Source organism: Phoenix dactylifera, chromosome 4 (assembly GCF_051530095.1).
Source record: "Phoenix dactylifera cultivar Ajwa chromosome 4, Ajwa_hap1_PhDact_Kaust_v1.1, whole genome shotgun sequence".
Taxonomy (NCBI): Eukaryota; Viridiplantae; Streptophyta; class Magnoliopsida; order Arecales; family Arecaceae; genus Phoenix; species Phoenix dactylifera.
The window spans coordinates 4586537-4607801 of NC_143193.1; the positions used below are offsets into that span (position 1 = coordinate 4586537).

At 36.8% G+C, this 21265-nt stretch overlaps 1 protein-coding gene across 1 annotated transcript; it reads left to right on the forward strand.

Moving 5' to 3' along the window:
* Positions 1–549: 549 nt before the first annotated feature.
* On the forward strand, positions 550–16589 carry LOC103710846 (putative sucrose-phosphate synthase 2). Its single transcript, XM_008796754.5, has 12 exons — positions 550–876; positions 6092–6327; positions 11655–11718; positions 11809–12501; positions 12954–13070; positions 13158–13289; positions 13425–13601; positions 13686–13739; positions 13832–13894; positions 14006–14977; positions 15073–15200; positions 16121–16589. Exons 1-12 carry the CDS (start codon positions 550–552, stop codon positions 16407–16409), a joined length of 3252 nt encoding a protein of 1083 aa, XP_008794976.4. The 3' UTR covers positions 16410–16589.
* The last annotated feature ends 4676 nt before the right edge of the window (positions 16590–21265 follow it).

Sequence of the window (21265 nt, forward strand, 5' to 3'; positions counted from 1 at the left end):
AAAAATGTCAAATTTTAAATAAAACCGGATCAAAGCCCAACTAAAAATAATTATAGTTTAGACCTGAGGCTCAACTCATGATCAACAATATAAACTAAACATTTTGCATTAAAACTTAATGTAATGATATAACACAAGATCAACTCTTGTCCTCTTAATCTAGGTGCATTAGAACTTTCCATCTAGCGATCTTGTTTCCCATTTTATTATCATCTATACCGGGTGGGAGGGGCGAATCTTAGGTGTTTCAAAACTGAGTAGATTATTACATTAAGTTTTAATGTTAATAATGTTGTAAAGAAATTAATCTGCAACGGTATTGACTGAATGATAGGAAAAAAATTCGGAATTGGATTAACTGTCATATTCTGCATTTTTCCATTTGTCTCATGCTTCTTCGTTTTCTCTCTCTTTTTCAGTCATTCTTCTATCTCCAATTCTCTTCCATAGTTTTACGTGAAAAGTTTTCTTCTGTGCTTCTTTTCATGCAAAAAAAAACCCTACCGTTTTGATCCCATTTTGCATTGTTGATCGTTCGTGATGGCAACGATGGTGGGGAACGAGTGGATCAATGGATACCTGGAAGCGATCTTGGACAGCGGGGCGGCGACGGTCGCCGAGGATCACCACCACCACCACCACCGGCCGGCGGCAGCGGCGGCGAGCCCGAAGAAGAAGCGGGGCGGCCACCACTTCGACCCGGGCCATTTCAACCCGACCAAGTACTTCGTGGAGGAGGTGGTCTCCGGCGTCGACGAGCACGACCTCCACCGCACCTGGATCATGGTCGTCGCCACCCGCGACTCCCGCGAGCGCTCTGCACGCCTTGAGAACATGTGCTGGAGGATTTGGCACCTCGCCCGCAAGAAGAAACAGGTCAAGAACTCATCTTCTTTATCATCTCACTGCCTTCTTGATATGTTTTAATAATCTGGATTTGTTTCAAAATCAAATCTTTATCATGATCTTGCTGTCCAATATCATGTTTTTCTCTTGATAAGTTTTTTATTTTTTTTTTTCTGAATCTTGTAACATTTTTCTTCTTTAAAGATGTCAAATTTTGCACTTTTTTTTTTCCTCCCCTGATGACAAGGTGCAGTTGGATTCTGGTTTTAAGCCCTTTTTTCCACCCATTTTATGACTAATTGTATTGCATTGTTGTTTTTTTTAATGTAAATGTTGGTTTCGTTCATTAGTGTTTACAAATCTTGGGATATTTTTTTTCTTCAAGATCTTTCTTTGTTTGTATTAGCTGGGTCTTCTTTATACTTGTTTGATGTTGTTTTTGTATGCAATGGTATGATAGGTTGAAAAGCATGACTGTAAGTGGACTGCAAGGAAATTGATACCTGTCCTAAGTTTTTGTTCAAGATCTGTCTTATGTTAATATATACTTCTATTCACAGTTCCTATATATTACATGTCTTCTGGATTTGGTTTCCCCTAATTAATGTTCGATATCGCCTTCCGATAGTGTGCAAGATGCACTGAATGGAAGTGTTGGCATTTTTTTCCCCAATATCTTGTCAATTGTCATCCATGCTTGCATAATTATGTGTAATTGCTTAATCTTGTTTGTTTTGATTGCAGGTCGATGCTGTTCATTTTGTTTTAATAGTATAGTTAACTGGATTCAGTGCCGGCTCGAGCCTTAGGCGACTGAGGCGGTCGCCTAAGGCCCCCGGCCCAGGGAAGGCCCCCACCGGAAGATGCTGCAGCTATACAAACACTCATTCCTTCCATTCTCGTCTTCTCCCCTTCGTCTTCCACTCTTATCTTTCATCCCTTCTCTTTTTTGGTTTTGGTCTTGATTTTCCTTCCCTCACATTACTCCTGATCCAGCTGGGCCATCGGGAAGAAAGATAGGGGGATCGGAGATGGACTTCTTGGAGGGTGGAGATTCTTTTAATTTTCTCCTCTCGGTTTCTTCTCCCCTCTTGGGTGGTAGAGAGAGAAAAGGAGCTAGAGGGAGTTGAATGGCTGCTGTGCTGTGATGTTGCAGTTGCTGCTTGGGTACTCACTTGAAGGGGAGACGGTGGGATGGGACTTTTATGGGTGGTTCTATATACACCCCCCCTATTGCTAAGGACACCCCCCAAAAACCAAAAAAAAATACCCAAACTAACCTTTAGTGTAATTACCATATTGCCCTTGAAATTTTCTCATACACCCCCCCCCCCTTCCTCCTCCTCCGTTTCGTTTTGAAAAGAAAAAAAAAAAACCCCCTCAAACCCCCCTTAAACCCCTCGATCCATTTACATCATTTAGGCAATCTTTGAAGGAGATTTAAGCCCCATTCGAAGCATGGACAAGCAACTAGTGATTTGGGACGAAGAATCGGCCGCAAAGGTACGTGTTCCACCTTGTTTCGAAATTTTTTTTTTTTCACGGTTCGTGCTCCGTTCGGCACTGGATCGCCGAACAAAAGGCTTCTGTTCGGCTGAACAGTGCCGAACAGAAGCCTTCTGTTCGGCAACCCTCAACCGAACAGATCTGTTCGGCTGCACAGTGCCGAACAGAAGGCTTCTGTCCGGCACTGTTCAGCCGAACAGAAGCCTTTTGTTCGGCGATCCAGTGCCGAACGGAGCACGAACCGTGAAAAAAAAAAATTTCGGGAGAAGCCGGCGAGGTGGTTCCGGGAGAAGCCGGCGAGGTGGTCGGAGATCGGGAGAATGCCGGCGACGAGAGGGAGAAGGGGGAACGGGGGGGTTTTGGGCGTTGGCGAGGTGTTTTGGAGGGGAAGAGCGGGGTGGGGGGGGGGTTTGGGGGGTGTAGAGAGCAATTTAGGTGAGGGGGTGGGGAGGGTGGGGGGTAATTTAGGAATTTTCAATTTTTTAGGGGTGTCCTTAGCAAATGGGGGGGTGTAGAGAGTATTTAATTTTTTTTTAATTTTTGGGGGGTGTCCTGAGCAATAGGGGGGTGTATATAGAACCACCCGACTTTTATTTATTGGATGGAGTGAATTTCCCATAATGCCCCTACTTTCTCTTATAGAGAGGTGCAATTTTTTTATTACCTTGACAATGAAGTGGCATGAGATAACCATTTCCTATTCCACTTTTGCTTGACATGGTAAACACTATTGTCAAGCATTATCTTAGTTAATTAATCAGTTTCATGGCCCTTCTTTTCGAACAATTACTTTTATTTACTTTTATTTAAAAATTATATTAAATTAAAAATTTTTTTTACCTATTTTTATTAAATTTATATATTTTTATTGAAATAGTATACTTGATAGCTATCTATTTCTATATCATTTTTTTAAATATTTTATATTTATTAAAAAAAATTATTATTAAAAAAAAGAGGCCTCATTCATTGGATTTGCCTTAGGCCCCCAAATGTATTGGGCCGCCCCTGACTGGATTAACATATATATGTCCTATGTTGCTATCACAAACATGATGTTGCAGTGCAAATTGGGTCTGGTTGCCAAATCTCCGTTTCAATATTTCATCCTTCATATCCTCGTTGCTCGAATTCGTTGATCATTGCAATGTGTGTGATTTCAGCCCATCATCTTTCGCATGTTTTCTGAATTGAATTTTCCTAATACATCTTTAAAGTTCCTTTTTGACATCAAGATACATGCAATTTATGGGGAATTGGAAATATAACAAATTTTAGGCGTCTTATCCATCTGGCATTGCACATTGAGGAAGAATGCAGGTGATAAAAGGTCAAAGGAGATACTTTGTTGGATTAAATTTTGGAGAATGATTTTGAATTTTAAGAGTTTTTTAAGCTGAATTTCAAAAATTTATCTACTTCATTGTTGTTGTTTCATAATTGACTTTTGCCTTTTTGCTTTATTAAGGTTCTTTGTGTATCTTCAATATTGTTTGTTGTTAGCAAGACAAGCATAGTAGGTGATGCAAGAGAAAAATTATACTATATAGCATTTGTAGAAGTTAGGTATTGATTTCTCTTGGATCAGGAGGGAAAAGTATAGAAATTCATGTTTTATATCCTCTTTCTCTCGACTTATTCCTCAAGCATATAACATATTTGGATTCCAACAATGCTTAATCGCGTCATCTAATATCCCCGACGCTTATATGTGTCGGCTAATTCTTAGCTTCCGACGATGCTTACCAAAAAGCGTCAAGAAAACAATATCCTCCATTACCGACGCTTTTAATCGTCGTAATCTACCGACGCTAATAAAAAAACGTCCGCAAATTTTGGCACAGTAGACAACTCACGATGCTAGTTTCTAGCATCGTCAAATACCAGTCGGAATTATCATTTCTTCCTATAGTGCCACATGATGACATTTGATTCACATATATCAAGATTTTCATAGTTTGTTTTTATCTATGGACTACGTGCTTCATTAAAAATTAAGTCTAACAATCTAGTCACACAATAATTTCAATATCTTGTATTTTGGTATTATTATGGATAGTCTTGAAGTACCTGAGTATTTATAAAGCGGATCCCATATATTTGGGACCGGGCTTAATGGTTATGTTTATGGGTATTTGAGTTTTCATCTATGTATTTGACTATAGAATGTTGCAACTATTAGCAAGAAAAAAGTGTAGAAAGGAAAAATAGTTTGACTGAAGTAATCATATACTGAAATTAGGTTGGTTTTAATCTTTTAAAAGGATTAACTGTAGAGAGTTATTCGGTTCCTTGAATTCTACATTTAATTTTATTGATGGTAGGAAAGAGTCACTTAAATTAATAGTTTTGAAGAAAATTTAATCAACTATTTCAAAAGGCTGCTTAAAAAAAATTAAAAAAAAAAAATTCACTAAGATAATTTAAATGTAACATGCAAAGATTTTATAGATATGAATTTACTATCAGAAGAAATGGTTTTGTCCTTGTGCAAAGTAAAACTTGTAATGAATTTGAAATTAGTTAGTTTTTCTTATATCTTGAAAATGTGTATGGATAATTACTACTTTGAAAGCATTCTTTTAGCATGCTAGTTCTATAGAATATATGTGAACTATTCATGACTTAGGCCCCATTTGGAGAAGCTTTTGGAGGGCCAAAAAGTATTTTCTGACTTTTCAAAAGTACTTTTAGATAAATTAAGAATGTTTGGTAAAATTTTCGAAAAGTTGTTTTAGCTTTTTGAAAAAGCTAAAACAATTTTTCGGAAGAAACTCTATTTATAAGTCCCTTTATAAGGGTATTTTGGAGCTTCTCCAAAAAAGTTGTTTTGAGTTATAATATTTTCTCTTTTTGGATCAAAATACCTATAATAAAATAGAATAATTACACAAAATATCCCTTTATAAGTCTGAAAAATTAATTTATGCTAATAATTATAATATTTTATACTTTTATTATTGTATTATACTATAAATATAATATTATATTACATTATATAATAATATATTTATATGTTATGTTAAATAATTTTATATTATATTAAATTATCATGCTATAGTATATAATATTATATTACTATATTATAATAATATTATATTGTATTACATTAATATTATACTATATCACATATTTATGTATTAATACATATTATATTTATTATGTTTTGTTGTATAATGCTATGTAATATCCTTTATGGTCATTTTATCATATTAAAAGTACTTTCTTATTTTATTTACCAAACACATATTAAAGTTTCATAGCTTTTTAGAAATGTAATTATCAAACAACAAACAATTTTTTATAAAAGTTCTACTTTCAAAAGCTCTACCGCCAACAGCTCTCCCAAACGGGGTCTTAATTAAGGAATATTGTATTAATAATAAGATCTCATGGAAAATAGTATTGGTAGTTGCTAGACCTATATGGTTCCTTATAGGAAGATGTGCTGATTTTGTCAGCAATTTATTGTATAAATTTAGGCATTTTGTTCATGAGAATATGGTGGATAATTTGGGTAGAAAAATATTTAAAACATGTAGAATTTAAAAAAGTTCATACTTCATTGTCTAGTGAAAAGATGCATGTTATCTTGTTACTTTATTTTGTATTTTCCTACTAGAAGGTTATTCCAATTTTCCCCTACAAGTAAATTAATATCAAGAGATTGCAATTTTTTAGTTTTTATTAAATTGGCTTAGTAACATTCTAAATATTGTGTGTATGCATGAATGAGCAGATGGAATGGGAAGATTTTCAGAGGAAAGAAAAGCATAGGTGGGAGCAAGAGCAAGGGCGTAAGGATGCTACAGAGGACTTGCCGGAGGACTTTTCTGAGGCCGGGAGGGGGGACACAATAGGAGAGATGGTGCAATGCGAGACACCACGAATAAAACTTCAAAGAAACTTATCAGATAACCTCCAAGTCTGGTCAGATGAGAACAAGGGGAAGAGACTCTACATTGTCCTTATTAGGTATATTTCTTCTTGTAAATGCTGCTATTTTTTTTCCAAAATGAAAATTTTAGGAAAATTCTTAATGACCCAAGACCTCATATAAAAAGGCCAGTCAAAATGTACTATTTTATATCTTTGGCCCTCTATAAGTACTATTTTAGTTTCGTCAAGCTTTATAAAATTTCGATTTTGACAATTTTGACACTTTGAAAATAATTTGCTCCAAGTTTTAGAGTTCCGATCAAAAATCAAGAAAATAAAAAATTTGAAACACAGAAGAAATATAAAAGCCAAGAAAAGTCATTACACCTATATTTTAGAGTATGTCATGTTATATAGGTTTTAAAGGGATAATGTCACGACCCCCGCCCTGTTTCCGGCGGGCCGCCACGACGGTCCTAGGGTGCGGGTAGGCATAAAGCCACCAGCCACCACGTAGAACCCTACTACCTATCAATCATCAATAAATTCTGAAAATTTTAACATGATACATGCACAAAATGATCACCTTTCCTATGGTGACCTGTCAGGATTATCTCAATACATACAACACACTACCTGTCAGAGCAGCAATCACATAATCTGTCACATAATAAACCTGGACAATATTTAGCAATACATTATCACAGGCACACCACTGATCTGCACACACATATATATATACCTGCTTCCCAATCCATCCATGGTCAACCCATATCCACAATAGGACCTATGACTGTAACTATACACTATATACAATAGAAGGTTTATAATACACCAAAAGGTATAAACCTCTATCTACATTATACTATACTATGGAACGGCACAGCTAGCAGGCAATCTCTAACCCTGCTCCTCTCTATACAATACCTGCCCTGCAATCAAAAACACCAAACTGGGGAGTGAGTATATGAATACTCAGTGAGTGGAGTAGAGAGTACTATGCACATGAGACCAGATATAATCATGGCTCGAGGTGAAATCTCAAGATCAATAACAAGATGAACATGATCTCAACATAGAGAATATGGAGTAAATCATCAATATCACCACAATCAATATCAACTCATCTGAAGCATATATGGAATAATCAAGTAAACATATATGCTACTCATGAATATGCTCAACAGATCATAATTCTGGAACATACAAATCAGGTGTCAATATGCTGAATCATCGATAAATAGCTATCGGGAGGTGGGTCTTACGCCCCAGGCGAACCACAACAACTCCCTACTGCCATATGCATACATAGAATATGACACCACACCAATATGTAAATCAGGGTGTCAATATGCGAAATCATCACTAGACAGCTATCGGGAGGTGGGTTTTACGCCCCAGGCGAATCAGCAACAACTCCCTACTGTCACATGCATATGCAGGATAAGACACCATATCGATAATGTAAATGCTAGACAGCTGTCGGAAGGTGGGTTTTACGCCCTAGGCGAACCAGCAACAACTCCCTACTGTCACATGCATATGCAGGATAAGACACCATACTGATAATGTAAATGCTGGCCAGTATCCAGAACAGAAATCCATCTCACATCTATATACTAAACGACACCTCGCGGAAATTCTACATCCGCGGAAAGTCATACTGCACCTCGCGGGGTCTTACTATGCCCGGCGGCAAGCAGAATATAAATCGTAGGACCGGCCGATCCTACGCCTAGGGCCGTGTCCCTCCTAGGAAGGGACTGGGCTCCGCCCACCCAGAAGGCTACTATGTGCACGCAGGCCGATGTCCAACCCCCATCGACTATCCTGCAAATACTGCCAAGCCATGCATAAATGCCATAATGCACCCTCCCAATACTCTACTAAAAGGAGTATGATCAAGACTACCACTCACAAGTCTTTGAAATAGAGGAAATGAAATCAATTTACAAAAGAAGTCATTTCACAATTTGGAACCAATTTAACTACTCATCTACCCCTTGTAATTCCTCTCAATGTTTCCTTAAATGCATGTACAAAATAATCAAGCATGGAGAATCAAGATTATAGAGGAATCTACTACAATATCAATCAATATGCTCAAGTGGAATCAATTCACACTTGGCGACATTCATGAAAATGAATTAAGGATGCTCATGGTGCAAAGTACATGACTCCCACTCACCTGTTAATCTGGCACAGCCCTAATACGCCTCCAAAAATCTACAGCTGGCAGTGGGGAACTTCTTTCTCTTGTTCCCTAGCTTCTTGCCTAATTGATACATGCATTGACAATACATTTAGTTTTGTATCAAGGGCCATAATCTACGTGCCAATCATAAATATATGAACTTTAATTGATTCAACTCCTCCGTTCCCTAAATCTTTTCTTTTCTTTCTTTTTTTCTTTGTCTATTAATTAACTCACCATTTATGTGTATTAGGGACTCCCTTGCATGAGTACAAGGTCCTCTTAGCTTAATCTAGGCTTAATACCCTATTATGGCATGAAATCTCCTATTTTCCCATCCGGATGAACAGTAACCCAGGCCGACAACCGGTTACTTCATCCCGGGTTTGATCCACTTTCCAAACTCCAAATTTGATGAATTTTACCTAACATTCTACACTCATAGGGAATTCCAAAAAGGTAACATGCATCACTATCGGAGGCCGTTTGACCCCCAAAATAATTCGCCGAAGTTGGGACTTCGACACAGTTTTTCCGTAGTGCCGGAAAAATTTGTCAAAATCCGATTCTTCCTCTTTTAACCACCTCTACAACCCTTATCCGACCCCTCTAGACTACATCCACCCTTTGTATAGCCTAATGTCATCAAAAGACTAGATAGTGATGGATATTTACCTTTTTATTTTTAGAAATCGAGGTCTTTGCGTAGAGGAGAAGGAGATCTACACTTTTCTCTTCAGCTGGCAGCGCAACCGGAATTCCCTTTCCTTCCTTTTTCTTCTTCTTCTTCCTCTTCTTTTCTTTCTTTCTTTTCCTCTTCCTTTTTTTCTTCTCTCTGTTCGTCTGAGACTCCCCCCTCTCTGTTTCAATCCAACGCCTCAGCGAGCTCAAACCCATGAATTAAGTCACATCAAATACTATTCACTCTTTGTTTAATATTATTAAATTTTCATTTTGCCCCTAACACTTCAACATATCTACTGTTATGCCATTAACTTTTGATTCCTTTCCAATTTACCCTTACCACTTCAACGCATCTACAACTATGCCATTATCTTTTGATTCCTTCCAATTTTATCCCTTATATCAATTTTAAAGGACTATTTTATCCCTTTTTATATAAATTTTTTTTTGGGGGGGGGTTATTACAGATAACCAATGGCTGAATTTAATCCTGTGTAAAAAGTAAAATTACCAAGTATACTAAGTTATTGTACTATAATATGTATTACTTAATCTTAAATTATTCAACAATCATTACATTTAATAATTATGAATCCTTTTGGTGTCAATTTTTTTTTTATATAAATACTCTCCAATATGTAGAATTTAGGCATTTCTTTTCATATATTTGAGGTAGAGGTTGTTTACTCGAATGCATATAGTTATGGAATGTTATATTTAATATGTATATAAATATTATTTTGTGAAATGTATTGTATTTTGTTATTTATAATAATATTTATACAATTCTCTAATAAGAACCATTCCAGATACCTCAAACTATCAAGGATATTTTTGTAATGTATCCACTCTTTTAACTCAAGAAAAAAAAAAAGAAAAGCCAGCAAGAATTTATATAGCCTATGATTAAATAAATAAAAAATAATTACAATATCATTAAAAACAATAAAATAAATGTTTAAAGGATGTTTATAACTAGTTTTGGCCATTTTCAGTCTAAACTGACCGGAACATGCAACTTGGTTTATTTTTTTTCGTCTTTTGTCGAAACCGATTAATTTCAGCTGAAATGGATTGGTTTCAACCGAAAGATAAAACCTTGGATGATGTTTCCATTCTTAGCTATCAGATGGAGGATAAATTATGTAAGCACTTTTCACTATTTATTGCCATATTTTTTCTCTTATATATTCACTTAAGTACATAATTTAATTGAATTTTTCAGATGAGTAATCACTTGTAGAAGGAAATATCTGCAGCCCTTAGTTTGATTTTTAGTCTTTTTTGGCATGAAGTTTGGATTTTCCCTTTACTATTCAACATTTGTCATTGAGTCTCTGTCAAATGAATTCATCTATTAGTTCTGTATCAATGGATGTTAGGTAACTAGTTAAATTTAACTTGCATTCTCCAAACAGATAGCATGGTACGTCGTAATAGCCCGAACCGTGCGGTACAGGGAGTACCATACCAGTTTGATTCTAGTACTCCATACCGTACCGTACCTATATTTGGTATGCCAAAAAAAACTCTGTACCATACCGTACCGACATTATGCTAGTGTGACATTGGTACGGGTCTGATACTGAGATGATGAACCTTAACGGATAGCTTAAGAAGTAATGCACATTTTTATTGCCGTCGTAAATCATGTTATTTTCCTAGACTGAGGTCAGTTTTTTCATGTCTAGATGAAATCCATAATTATAAGGAGCTGCACCCACTTCAGACCATTTTCTGTCTCTGACATCTAGTTAGATGAAACAGATCTAGATAGCTCTCAAGATGACCTGACACGTATCAGCTTCCAAAATCCTGCTGTCTTTTGTGATCATAAAAAACTTAGAGGAACCGAAATAGTTCAGTGATCACCTGAACTATTTCGGTGAGCATTTCAAAGAAAGCCTGTTGTATATAAAATTATAGGAGACAGACAATCATCATAATTTTTATATATGTGCAAATGAGAATCAAAACTTTCTTCAACTACAACTAATTTCTGAACTGATATTTCACTTTAAAGGACTAAGATATAGAAAAGCATGCCATTTTGCAATTTGGTATTACATCGAGTACTCGCCATTTTAAGGATTTCTCTCATATCCTTCTATGTCCATTCCTGTTACATATACCATTTCTTATAGCATGCTTCATGTGTCTACCAGTTGCCTACATTGTCTACTTTATGAATCGCCAGGTCTTTCCTTACTATGTATATTTGTGTGTTGTTGGAGAGGGAGGGAGGGGGGGAGGATTCTGCAGTGAAGTGCCTTTCATCAGATCTTAATGTTTTTCCTTCTCTTTTCTTTGTGATGTGATGATCTTATGTATCCACCAAAAAATGCTCAGACCTTGTAACTAAGCGTTGCATATGACACTTCATCAAAATTTCATTTCTTTGGTAAATTATGTTTCTCTCCTTTATTTCTTCTTGTCCAGTTTACATGCTCCAGTCCAACATAAAGCTTTATTCCAACTACTGTTCCATTAGTCCAAATTCAGTCCCTTTCAAAAATTCAGTTGCTCTCAATTCTTTCTTGTCCAGTTTGCATGGTCTTGTTCGCGGGGAAAACATGGAGCTCGGTCGTGATTCGGATACTGGCGGTCAGGTGATTATCATGCCACTTAAGCTCTCTCTCTAATCCAAGAAAATGATTTATGATATGATTGGTATGATGCTATTCTCATCGAATCTTCAGGTGAAATACGTCGTCGAACTTGCTCGTGCACTTTCTATGATGCCAGGGGTGTATAGAGTCGATCTTTTCACTCGACAAATATCATCCCCTGAAGTAGACTGGAGCTATGGAGAGCCCACAGAGATGTTAGCATCAGGCTCATATGAAGGAGATGGAACTGGAGAGAGTGCAGGAGCTTATATCATTCGCATACCTTGCGGTCCGAGGAATAAATATCTTCGAAAGGAGCTGCTGTGGCCACACATCCCAGAGTTTGTTGATGGATCTCTTGCTCACATTCTTAATATGTCAAGAGTGTTAGGAGAACAGATTGGTGGAGGATGTCCTGTTTGGCCTTATGTAATTCATGGGCACTATGCTGATGCTGGAGACTCTGCTGCTCTTCTTTCTGGTGCTCTGAATGTTCCCATGGTCCTTACAGGCCACTCCCTAGGAAGAAATAAACTGGAACAGCTTATTAAGCAAGGGCGCCAGTCGAAGGAGGATATAAATGCTACTTATAAGATAGTGAGGCGTATAGAAGCAGAAGAGCTGTCTTTGGATGCTGCAGAGCTTGTCATCACAAGCACAAAACAAGAGATTGAAGAACAGTGGGGTTTGTATGATGGCTTTAATGTAAAGCTTGAGAAGGTTTTACGTGCTCGAAATAGAAAGGGTGTCGATTGTCATGGACGTCACATGCCGAGGATGGTGGTTAGTGTAGCTAGCAAGTATTTATTATGAATTTATGATCATAGTTGCTTCATTTTTTTTTTCTACTTTAAAGTCACCAGGAACTTGAGTTACATGATAAGAACTATGCTGACAGGAAAACAATCAAGCTATTTATCTTGTCTTGTGCTCTGCATTAAGCTTTGATAGCAAACATATCATTCAAACTTCGCTAGTGTTTTCTAGCAGAAAACTAACTGATGAATGATGTTGAAAATTTATCTCATATATGATACAGGATTTGATAATATTACCTGACATAAATAAATATAGATGCAAATCACAATTTTACCCAACTCATAATGAAATGAATACTTTTCTTTAATAACGTAATTGAAACGGTGAGCTTATTGTTACAAAGTCAATTTCTTACATAAGCATGAGGATAATCTCTAGCTTTCAGTACATTCGAATACAAGTCATAAAATTTGCAGGTCATTCCTCCCGGTATGGATTTCAGCAATGTTGTAGTCCAGGAAGATACAGCTGAAGCAGATGGAGATCTAGTAGGAGATGGAGAACAAATGGCAATGCCTTCCATAATTTCTGATGTAAGCCATTCCTGCAACAACTCTCTCTTTTTTTTCTCCCTCAAATATAGCTAATGCTCACTCTGACATGAAGAACTACGATCTCAGGTGATGCGTTTTTTCACAAATCCTCACAAGCCAATGATCCTGGCCTTATCAAGACCAGACCCAAAAAAGAACATCACCACCCTTGTGAGAGCTTTTGGAGAATCCCGTCCATTGAGAGAGCTTGCAAACCTTGTAAGGACTGATTCTTCACTCATTTAGATTGCTTATTCTAGAAAAATATCATACTTGCTCAACACTTGTGCTGTCATTAGACATTGATAATGGGAAATAGAGATGATACTTGCTCAACACTTGTGCTGTCATTAGACATTGATAATGGGAAATAGAGATGATATAGACGAGATGTCGTCGGGTAATGCTAGTGTCCTCACAACGGTTTTGAAGCTGATTGACAAGTATGATTTGTATGGACTTGTGGCCTACCCGAAGCATCATAGGCAGTCTGATGTTCCAGAAATCTACAGGCTTGCAGCCAAAACAAAGGTTTGGATAGATTTTTAGCTCTCGGACAGTATCTTAAGTCCTTGGCATAATCATTTAGTTAAGCAAGATCCATTCTATTGGCAGGGAGTCTTCATAAATCCAGCTCTTGTTGAGCCATTTGGTCTTACATTGATTGAGGTTAGTATGATGATGAGCAAACTCAATACAGACACCTATTACCAAAGTGGAACATTAAGTTACTGATACAAGAGACAAAACAAAACCTGTAGGCAGCTGCACATGGGCTTCCAATGGTTGCTACGAAAAATGGAGGTCCAGTCGACATTCATCAGGTAAATAGAATTACTCTTTACTCTGATGATCAAATATCGACTTCATTTTGGTTAAGTCACTGATATTCCTGTGATACTATGATCCTTTTTTCTTGTGGTCATACACTTCAGGCACTGAACAATGGGCTGCTTGTAGACCCACATGACCAAAGGGCCATAGCTGATGCTTTGTTGAAGCTACTTGCAGATAAAAACCTCTGGCATGAATGCAGGAAAAATGGGTGGCGAAATATACATCTATTCTCATGGCCTGAGCATTGCAGGACATATCTCACAAGAGTGGCAGCTTGCAGGATTAGGCACCCGCAATGGCAGACGGACACTCCAACAGGTGACATGGTCATCGAGGAATCGCTCGGAGACTCACTGAAGGATGTGCAAGAATCATCTCTAATGCTATCTATCGATGGAGAGAAATATTCCATTAGCAGTTTGCGAGATAAAGAAACAGAAAAGGGTGAACCTGAGGTACAAGAAGTGAAACACATTCTAAACAAGATAAAGAGGCAAATACCTGAAGCAAAGGATGCAGACAACAGTGAGAGACAGCCTGATAACTCGGCCAATTCAGTTAACAAGTACCCTCTTATCAGAAAGCGGCAGAAACTCTTTGTGATAGCTATTGATAGCTACAATGATCAGGGAGGCCCTGATAAAAGGGTGCTAGAGGTGATCCAGGAGGTGTTCAAGGTTGTAAGATCAGACTCTGAGATGTCAAAGAATTCAGGATTTGCTTTATCAACTGCTATGCCCATCTCCGAGACATTAGAATTAATGAAATCAGGGAATATCCAGGCTAAAGATTTTGATGCTCTGATCTGCAGCAGTGGAAGTGAAATGTATTATCCAGGCTCTCAGCAGTGTTCGGAAGAGGATGGCAAGTTCTGTGCAGACCCTGACTTTGCCAAGCATATCGAGTACCGATGGGGTCACGATGGTGTGAAAAGGACTATAGAAAAATTAATGAACTTTCAGGATGGTCAAGGTGGTAATAGATCAGAGAATTCATCAAGAGTTGTTGAATTAGATTTGCGATCAACCAATGATCACTGTGTTTCATTCCTTATCAAGGATCCAACAAAGGTATGCAAATGCAGTGTCAGAAGAACTTCTGGAAATAAAGCTCTTGTTTAGTAAGTTATATGTCTAATTATCAAAGTGGCAATATCCTGCTACAGGCTAAGCGTGTGGATGATCTGCGGCAAAAGCTGAGGATGCGAGGACTCCGCTGCCATCTCATGTATTGCAGGAACTCAAAAAGGCTGCAGGTTATTCCTCTTTTAGCATCTCGGTCTCAAGCACTCAGGTATGTATCTCAGTCAGCTTTTAAGTGAAAGTAAATCCTGTGAGTAGTGCATTTTATGTCAATTAAGAACTATAAATAATTCTGTGTTACATGAGTCTTGGTCTCGAGCACTTGTTCATGGTCTTAAGTTTGCTTGCTGTAAGGAAAATCCTACAAAGCTTCACAATAATTCTTATTGCAAATTGTGGTACATCAGATATCATTAAGTAATTTTTTAGTGTCAATGACAATAATTTAGAAAGGTAAGATGAAGGCTAAGAGAAGTTCTGTAACACCAATTGAATTACACTACCTAAGATTTTTCTAGATTTATTTTCAAATGGGTTCTAAGCTTATTCATGCACAAATATCAAAGTTAATGCTATCCTTCTCTAGAATTTTCATTTTAAGCTAACTCTTCAGTTATATCATATTTAAATCTAAAGATTTGTTCCACACATTACCTTTCTGAGCAGTTTCAACTAGATTCTGACTCAGACAAATACAATTTTACAAATTTAATTTGATTAAGTTCTCATGTGATTTAATCAACATTGGCTTATTGCTTTCCTTGAAAGTCCATCAACATTGGGCTGTTTGGTTTACAAGTTTTAGTAAAACAACCTTATAGAAAATCTAAAATGAAACGATTTTACAAAAATGGTTGTTTTGCTGTTTTCCTTAAAACCTGTTTTGCCAAAATTGATGTCATAAAACTTGATTTTTAGCAAAAAATAGGTGTTTTTCATAAAATCTGTTTTACAAAAATCGTTTTTTACAATTATGCAAAACATATAAGCATCCAAACAGTCCCGAACTTAACTTACATAATCAGAAATTATCAATATTGTTCGTTCTTCCTAGACAAGCTGGTTTATGAACTGCTTTGACTTGAGGATGTATATGGCATATGACGGATGGTCTCTTTTTATTTAATTGAGGTATCTTTTCGTCCGCTGGGGTCTGAATATTGCAAATATGTATATCATTGCTGGAGAAAAAGGAGATACAGATCATGAAGAGCTCTTATCAGGTTCCCACAAGACTGTGATCATGAAAGGCATTGTGGCAAAAGGTTCAGAGGAACTTCTCAGAAAAGCAGGGAGTTACCAGAGAGAAGACACCGTGCCGAGGGAGAGCCCCCTCATCGTCTATACCAGCAATGGGCTAAAGTCAGAGGAGATCATGAAGGCACTCAAAGAAGCATCCAAAGCTGCTTCTGGAATGTGATTGACTGGGACATGATTATTATATTAAGTATATGTTTTGTTTTCTTCATTCTCCAATATCTTTTTAGTACTCGATTGCAAATTAGAGATAATGTCGGTAGCCTTAAGACATAACCAGATCTTATTATCTTTATGAAATGCAATGTAATACAGTCTCATTTTCTACTCTGACATCTTCATAGCCGCTAGAATGGAAAGTGCTCACAAGCATTTAAGGTCTACCCAGACCTAAATCTTATTTTTATTTTAATCTTTATAAGCATTTTTTCCAAAGTTTTGAGAGAGTTGGGAGTTGGTATTATCTGAATGTTGTTCATGATATAATCTAAATTAAAATGTAATTCACTTCTCTTTGAAGGCAAGCCTCTAAGGTCTCCTACAATCATCTTTCATGAGTTAAACCTATCATTAACCATTGGAATCAGTTCAGTAGTAGCAAAAAGTCACAAACAATCAAATCATCATGAAATCTTCAAGGCAAAACAACACAAGCAAATCTAAATGTGGAACAATAAGTTACTATATCTACACTAGTATAAAAGGACTAGTGAATTATATATAAACACTAAAAATCCTACATGCCATAGATATACAGATTAACCAATTCATGAGAAAAAAGACATGCCATAATTATGCATAAATACACACATGCACTGAGTGAGGTCCACTATGGGGTTGTCCATCTCCACATTATGGATGTGTATATGTACATAAATGCTATAATCATGCATACACACACACATGCACCGTGTGTAAGGCTCCACTGACGGGTAGTCCATCTCCATACTATGTACAGCACATGCAACATATTACATATACAAATATATATATATATATATATATATATATATATATATATATATATATATATATATATATGTACACATACAAATATACAAACACACATACATACATACATATAGTCAGTCAGTAGCTCCATTAGCCTCTCTCTCTATTATATATATATAGTCTGTGTGTATATATGTACATACGTGTATATATATATATATATATATACAAGGTTCGCTGTCTCGGTACCGGATGCCATAACAGTGCCACACTAGCACAGTGTCGGAACGGTATAGTACGAAATTTTTTTGGCGTACCGAGTGTCGGTACGCCATCCATAATAAGTACTGGTACCGAACCGGTATAGTATGGTACACCCCGTACTATCCGGTTCGGGCTATTACGGTACGCACACAAATGGTATATCTTCAAAATTATCAGAAAGCCTTCAGTAGTCTTGGATTGGTGTATAGATTTTGAAAGGGATAAACTCACCTTGCTTAAGTATTGAATGCAGGATTAGGCAATCACTTTCCACTATAATCCTAGAAAGGCTAAGATCAAAGCCAATTGAAGATTGGAATTCATCCTTGATTTTTAGAAGTTCCTGCCATGCACACTTCAGAACTATAGAGAATATAAAGATTAAAACAACATTGCAGGAAAAAACACACAACAACTCTATAATATAAATGCCGATTAAAAAGAAAATATCACAATCTGAAATCGTGAAAGAACAGAACTAAAAAAGGCAGCCTAGTGCACAAGGCTCCTACCATTGCAAAGTTTAGGGAGGCTCAGATGTACGTAGCCTTATCATACACCAAGAAGTTATTTCCATGTTTCAAATCCATGATGCCCAGTTCACAATGGAGCAATCTTAGCATTGCACCAAAGCTCACCTTCAAAGAACAGAACTTAAGCAAAAATATAAAAGGAATTAGAACCATGAATAAGGCCACCTAGATCCATGGCCCAGCAGATAGTCCTGTAACAAGAACAAAGTATAACTATACAGATAGATCTGATGATAGATTATGCTCAAGCTTTACCAGATGATTCACCAAAAAAGCCCTATAAAATAAAGGTTGAGACCAGCTGGTTCATATCTCCAAGAGGCCTAAACTCCAGGCTTATGGAGATAAGACAAGATGGTTAATGGCCTAATGGGGTACGCATGGAGTTAAGGCCTCTAATAGGTATATTGAGAAAACAATAAGAAGAGGGGAGGGAGGGAGAGGGAGGAGTACGAGAAGAGGAGGAGAACGGCAATGGTGATTAAAGATCTACTTCATTGTAAATCTAAGAGTTGAAATAACCAGATCAATGTAGGTAATCTTAGATAAAGTGGCATTGTAGCAACATCATGCATACGATTTTATAAGAAAGCAGATTAGAAGTTGAGATCAACAGAAAATAAGTCACTATATATAATCATAAGGAGGAACCAATCAACGAGCTGAAAGCATTCTAAATTGGCCAAGATCGGTAAGAAATTTAAAATATAGATAATAAGGAAAACATTTATGAAAATAAGAAAGCTCAAAAATGTAGCTGATGCAGCATTGTTATTATGTACTAGCATTTTCAACTATTTTAGCATTGATACAATGTGGATAAACAACAGTCCAACCTCAGATCATGATGCTGGTGAAAGTTAAAATGACAACAACTGTAGCAAAGACTCATAATATGAATGTCATAAATAGCTGGTTATTTATCAGCAAGCAAATAAAAAATATCACAACTAATCAAAGAACAAAAAAAAAATAAGAGCCTAATATGCAAAGATTTCTGAATTCAGACTAAATAGAAACTAACTAAAAATATATTCAGCTATCAGAAGAATTGGATTATAAAGAGTGTGATCCATGAGTCACATTATGAACAGACACAAGCAGATAGCACATCACCCAGAAAAGACTGATAGTCAAACACAATAAATAGACCAGCCCCCCCTGTCTTCTCTAATGATGACATTGAAAGTGAATCCTAGGTTCTTCGGTGTTTAGCATGCTGAATTTTTTTTTTTTTTGAAAACCATGGCTGAACCTGATCGGGTTACCTACGTACCCCTTCACAAGGGGGATCAAGCCACACGTAGTTCTTTTTAAGTTTCAAAAACGCAGTGAAAAAATGAATCAAACAATTTAATTCATGCATGCTTACAAGATCAAATCTAGAAATCAGAAATCAGCACATTAAGAACACATAGGATTATGCCGAAATCGTTTAAACAATTATGCTAAAACTTTTATGCATGATTAACTATCAGATCTGAAACTTAAGAACTCTATTCCAATTAATCTCCGAATATCCATCGAATGGATTCTGGAAAGATATCTCCGTGAGGAGCCCCAAAAGAGGGTAAAACCTCGGGGAATCGGACCTAGACCTTGACACCATAATAAATGATTAATGCTAGATTAATACCTTTTATGATGGATGAAAGTTGTGGATGTGATCCTTGACTTCGCAGCCACGCACACGAATGGCCTCTACGAGAAGTACACCCGAAGCCCTGAAGGATCTTCTTCCGCAACAGTGCTAGCAGCTGCAGAACACTTGAAAGCTGAAATCTGCTCACCGGGATTCAATCAACTCTTGATCAATCGTCTTGAAGCAGATGGAGATGAGGTTTGTAAGGGAAGTAGAGGACTTATATCTGATCTTGAGTCTTCTAGATATTCACCCTGAAAACCCTATCTAAAATGGAGAAGAAGAGGAGGAGGAGGCGTGTGAGGAAGAAGGCTGCAATGGATGTATTTTTGGTGCCCATGTTTGACCCCTTTTAATGGCCTCCGAATTTTCATTCAAAATTCGAAATTTATCTTCAGAAAACCTCCTTTAGTTGGCCCATGCAAAAGAATAGGAACAACCCAAATCTGATTTAAATTCAAATTTTAAACACATGTGCAAGAGGGAAGGAATTTGAAATCCATGCAGCAGAATTTTCCTTCCTCTTGTCGCATATATTTCATTTGAAATTCGAATTTAAATGATTCAGAGGTTCACATGCTAGTTAGGAAAGTTATTTGATGTATGAAATCATTTAATATATTGCTTAATGTTTGAATTCAAATTCAAACAACAAACAATGTCGCCATGTGTCAAGCAATGGGTCCATGCGCCATGCAATAATTTTGGTTTATTTAAAATTCATGAAATCCAATTCCATGTCACCACGAATTGCCACATCATCTGAGCCTAATCCTCTTTGGTTGCACCTAATCAAATTTGGTCAAACCCGGATTAAAACAAAGCAATTTGGTCGAACCCAATCTAATCAGGTCAGACCCTGATTGAGCTCAAATTGAATCCAATTCAATTTTTGGCTTATCCAAACTCAATCAAATTGAATTAATTACTTTGTGTTGGACCTAATCCAATTAGGTCAATCCCCAATTAAGAACAAATTAATTTAAAATTAATTTGATCAGCTTAAGTTCTTTTGGTTCTGACCTAATCCAATCAGGTCAAAATCCTGATTGAGCCCAAATTTGAATCCAATTCAATTTGGCTCATCCTTAACACAATTACTCAATCAAATTAAGTTTATTAGTAATTTAATTACTAATTAATCCTCCAATAATTACTTTAATTATTTTATAAGATAATTTGCCAATTAAATTGACCAAATTATCCCTTAATGATTCTTAATCATTGATCAGCTTTCTTGATCAATCAGGAATCTTCTATGCGTGTGACCTTGTAGGTTCGAACCTAAGCCGGTAGTATAGGAACAATTTTCTACACTAATCGATGTGACCATCTAGCAATGGTACCTGACGTCCGGATAGGCCGAATATATGCGAAACAAATATTCTGAAATCCTAGACAATGGTTACTGTATAATTCAATCCCTTTGACTCCTAATGCCAGGATGACTTAGAGCTCACTATCAACCCTATAATTAGTACATCCATTATGTGATTAACTTTAGATATCCCGTGACTCCTCACTGGGATTATCCTGGCCAAGGTTTTGCTAAATTAATCACAAGACATTATCTCCTATTTTCAGGAGGGGCCAATTCCATCTTCTCACAACTAACTACGCAAGTACTTG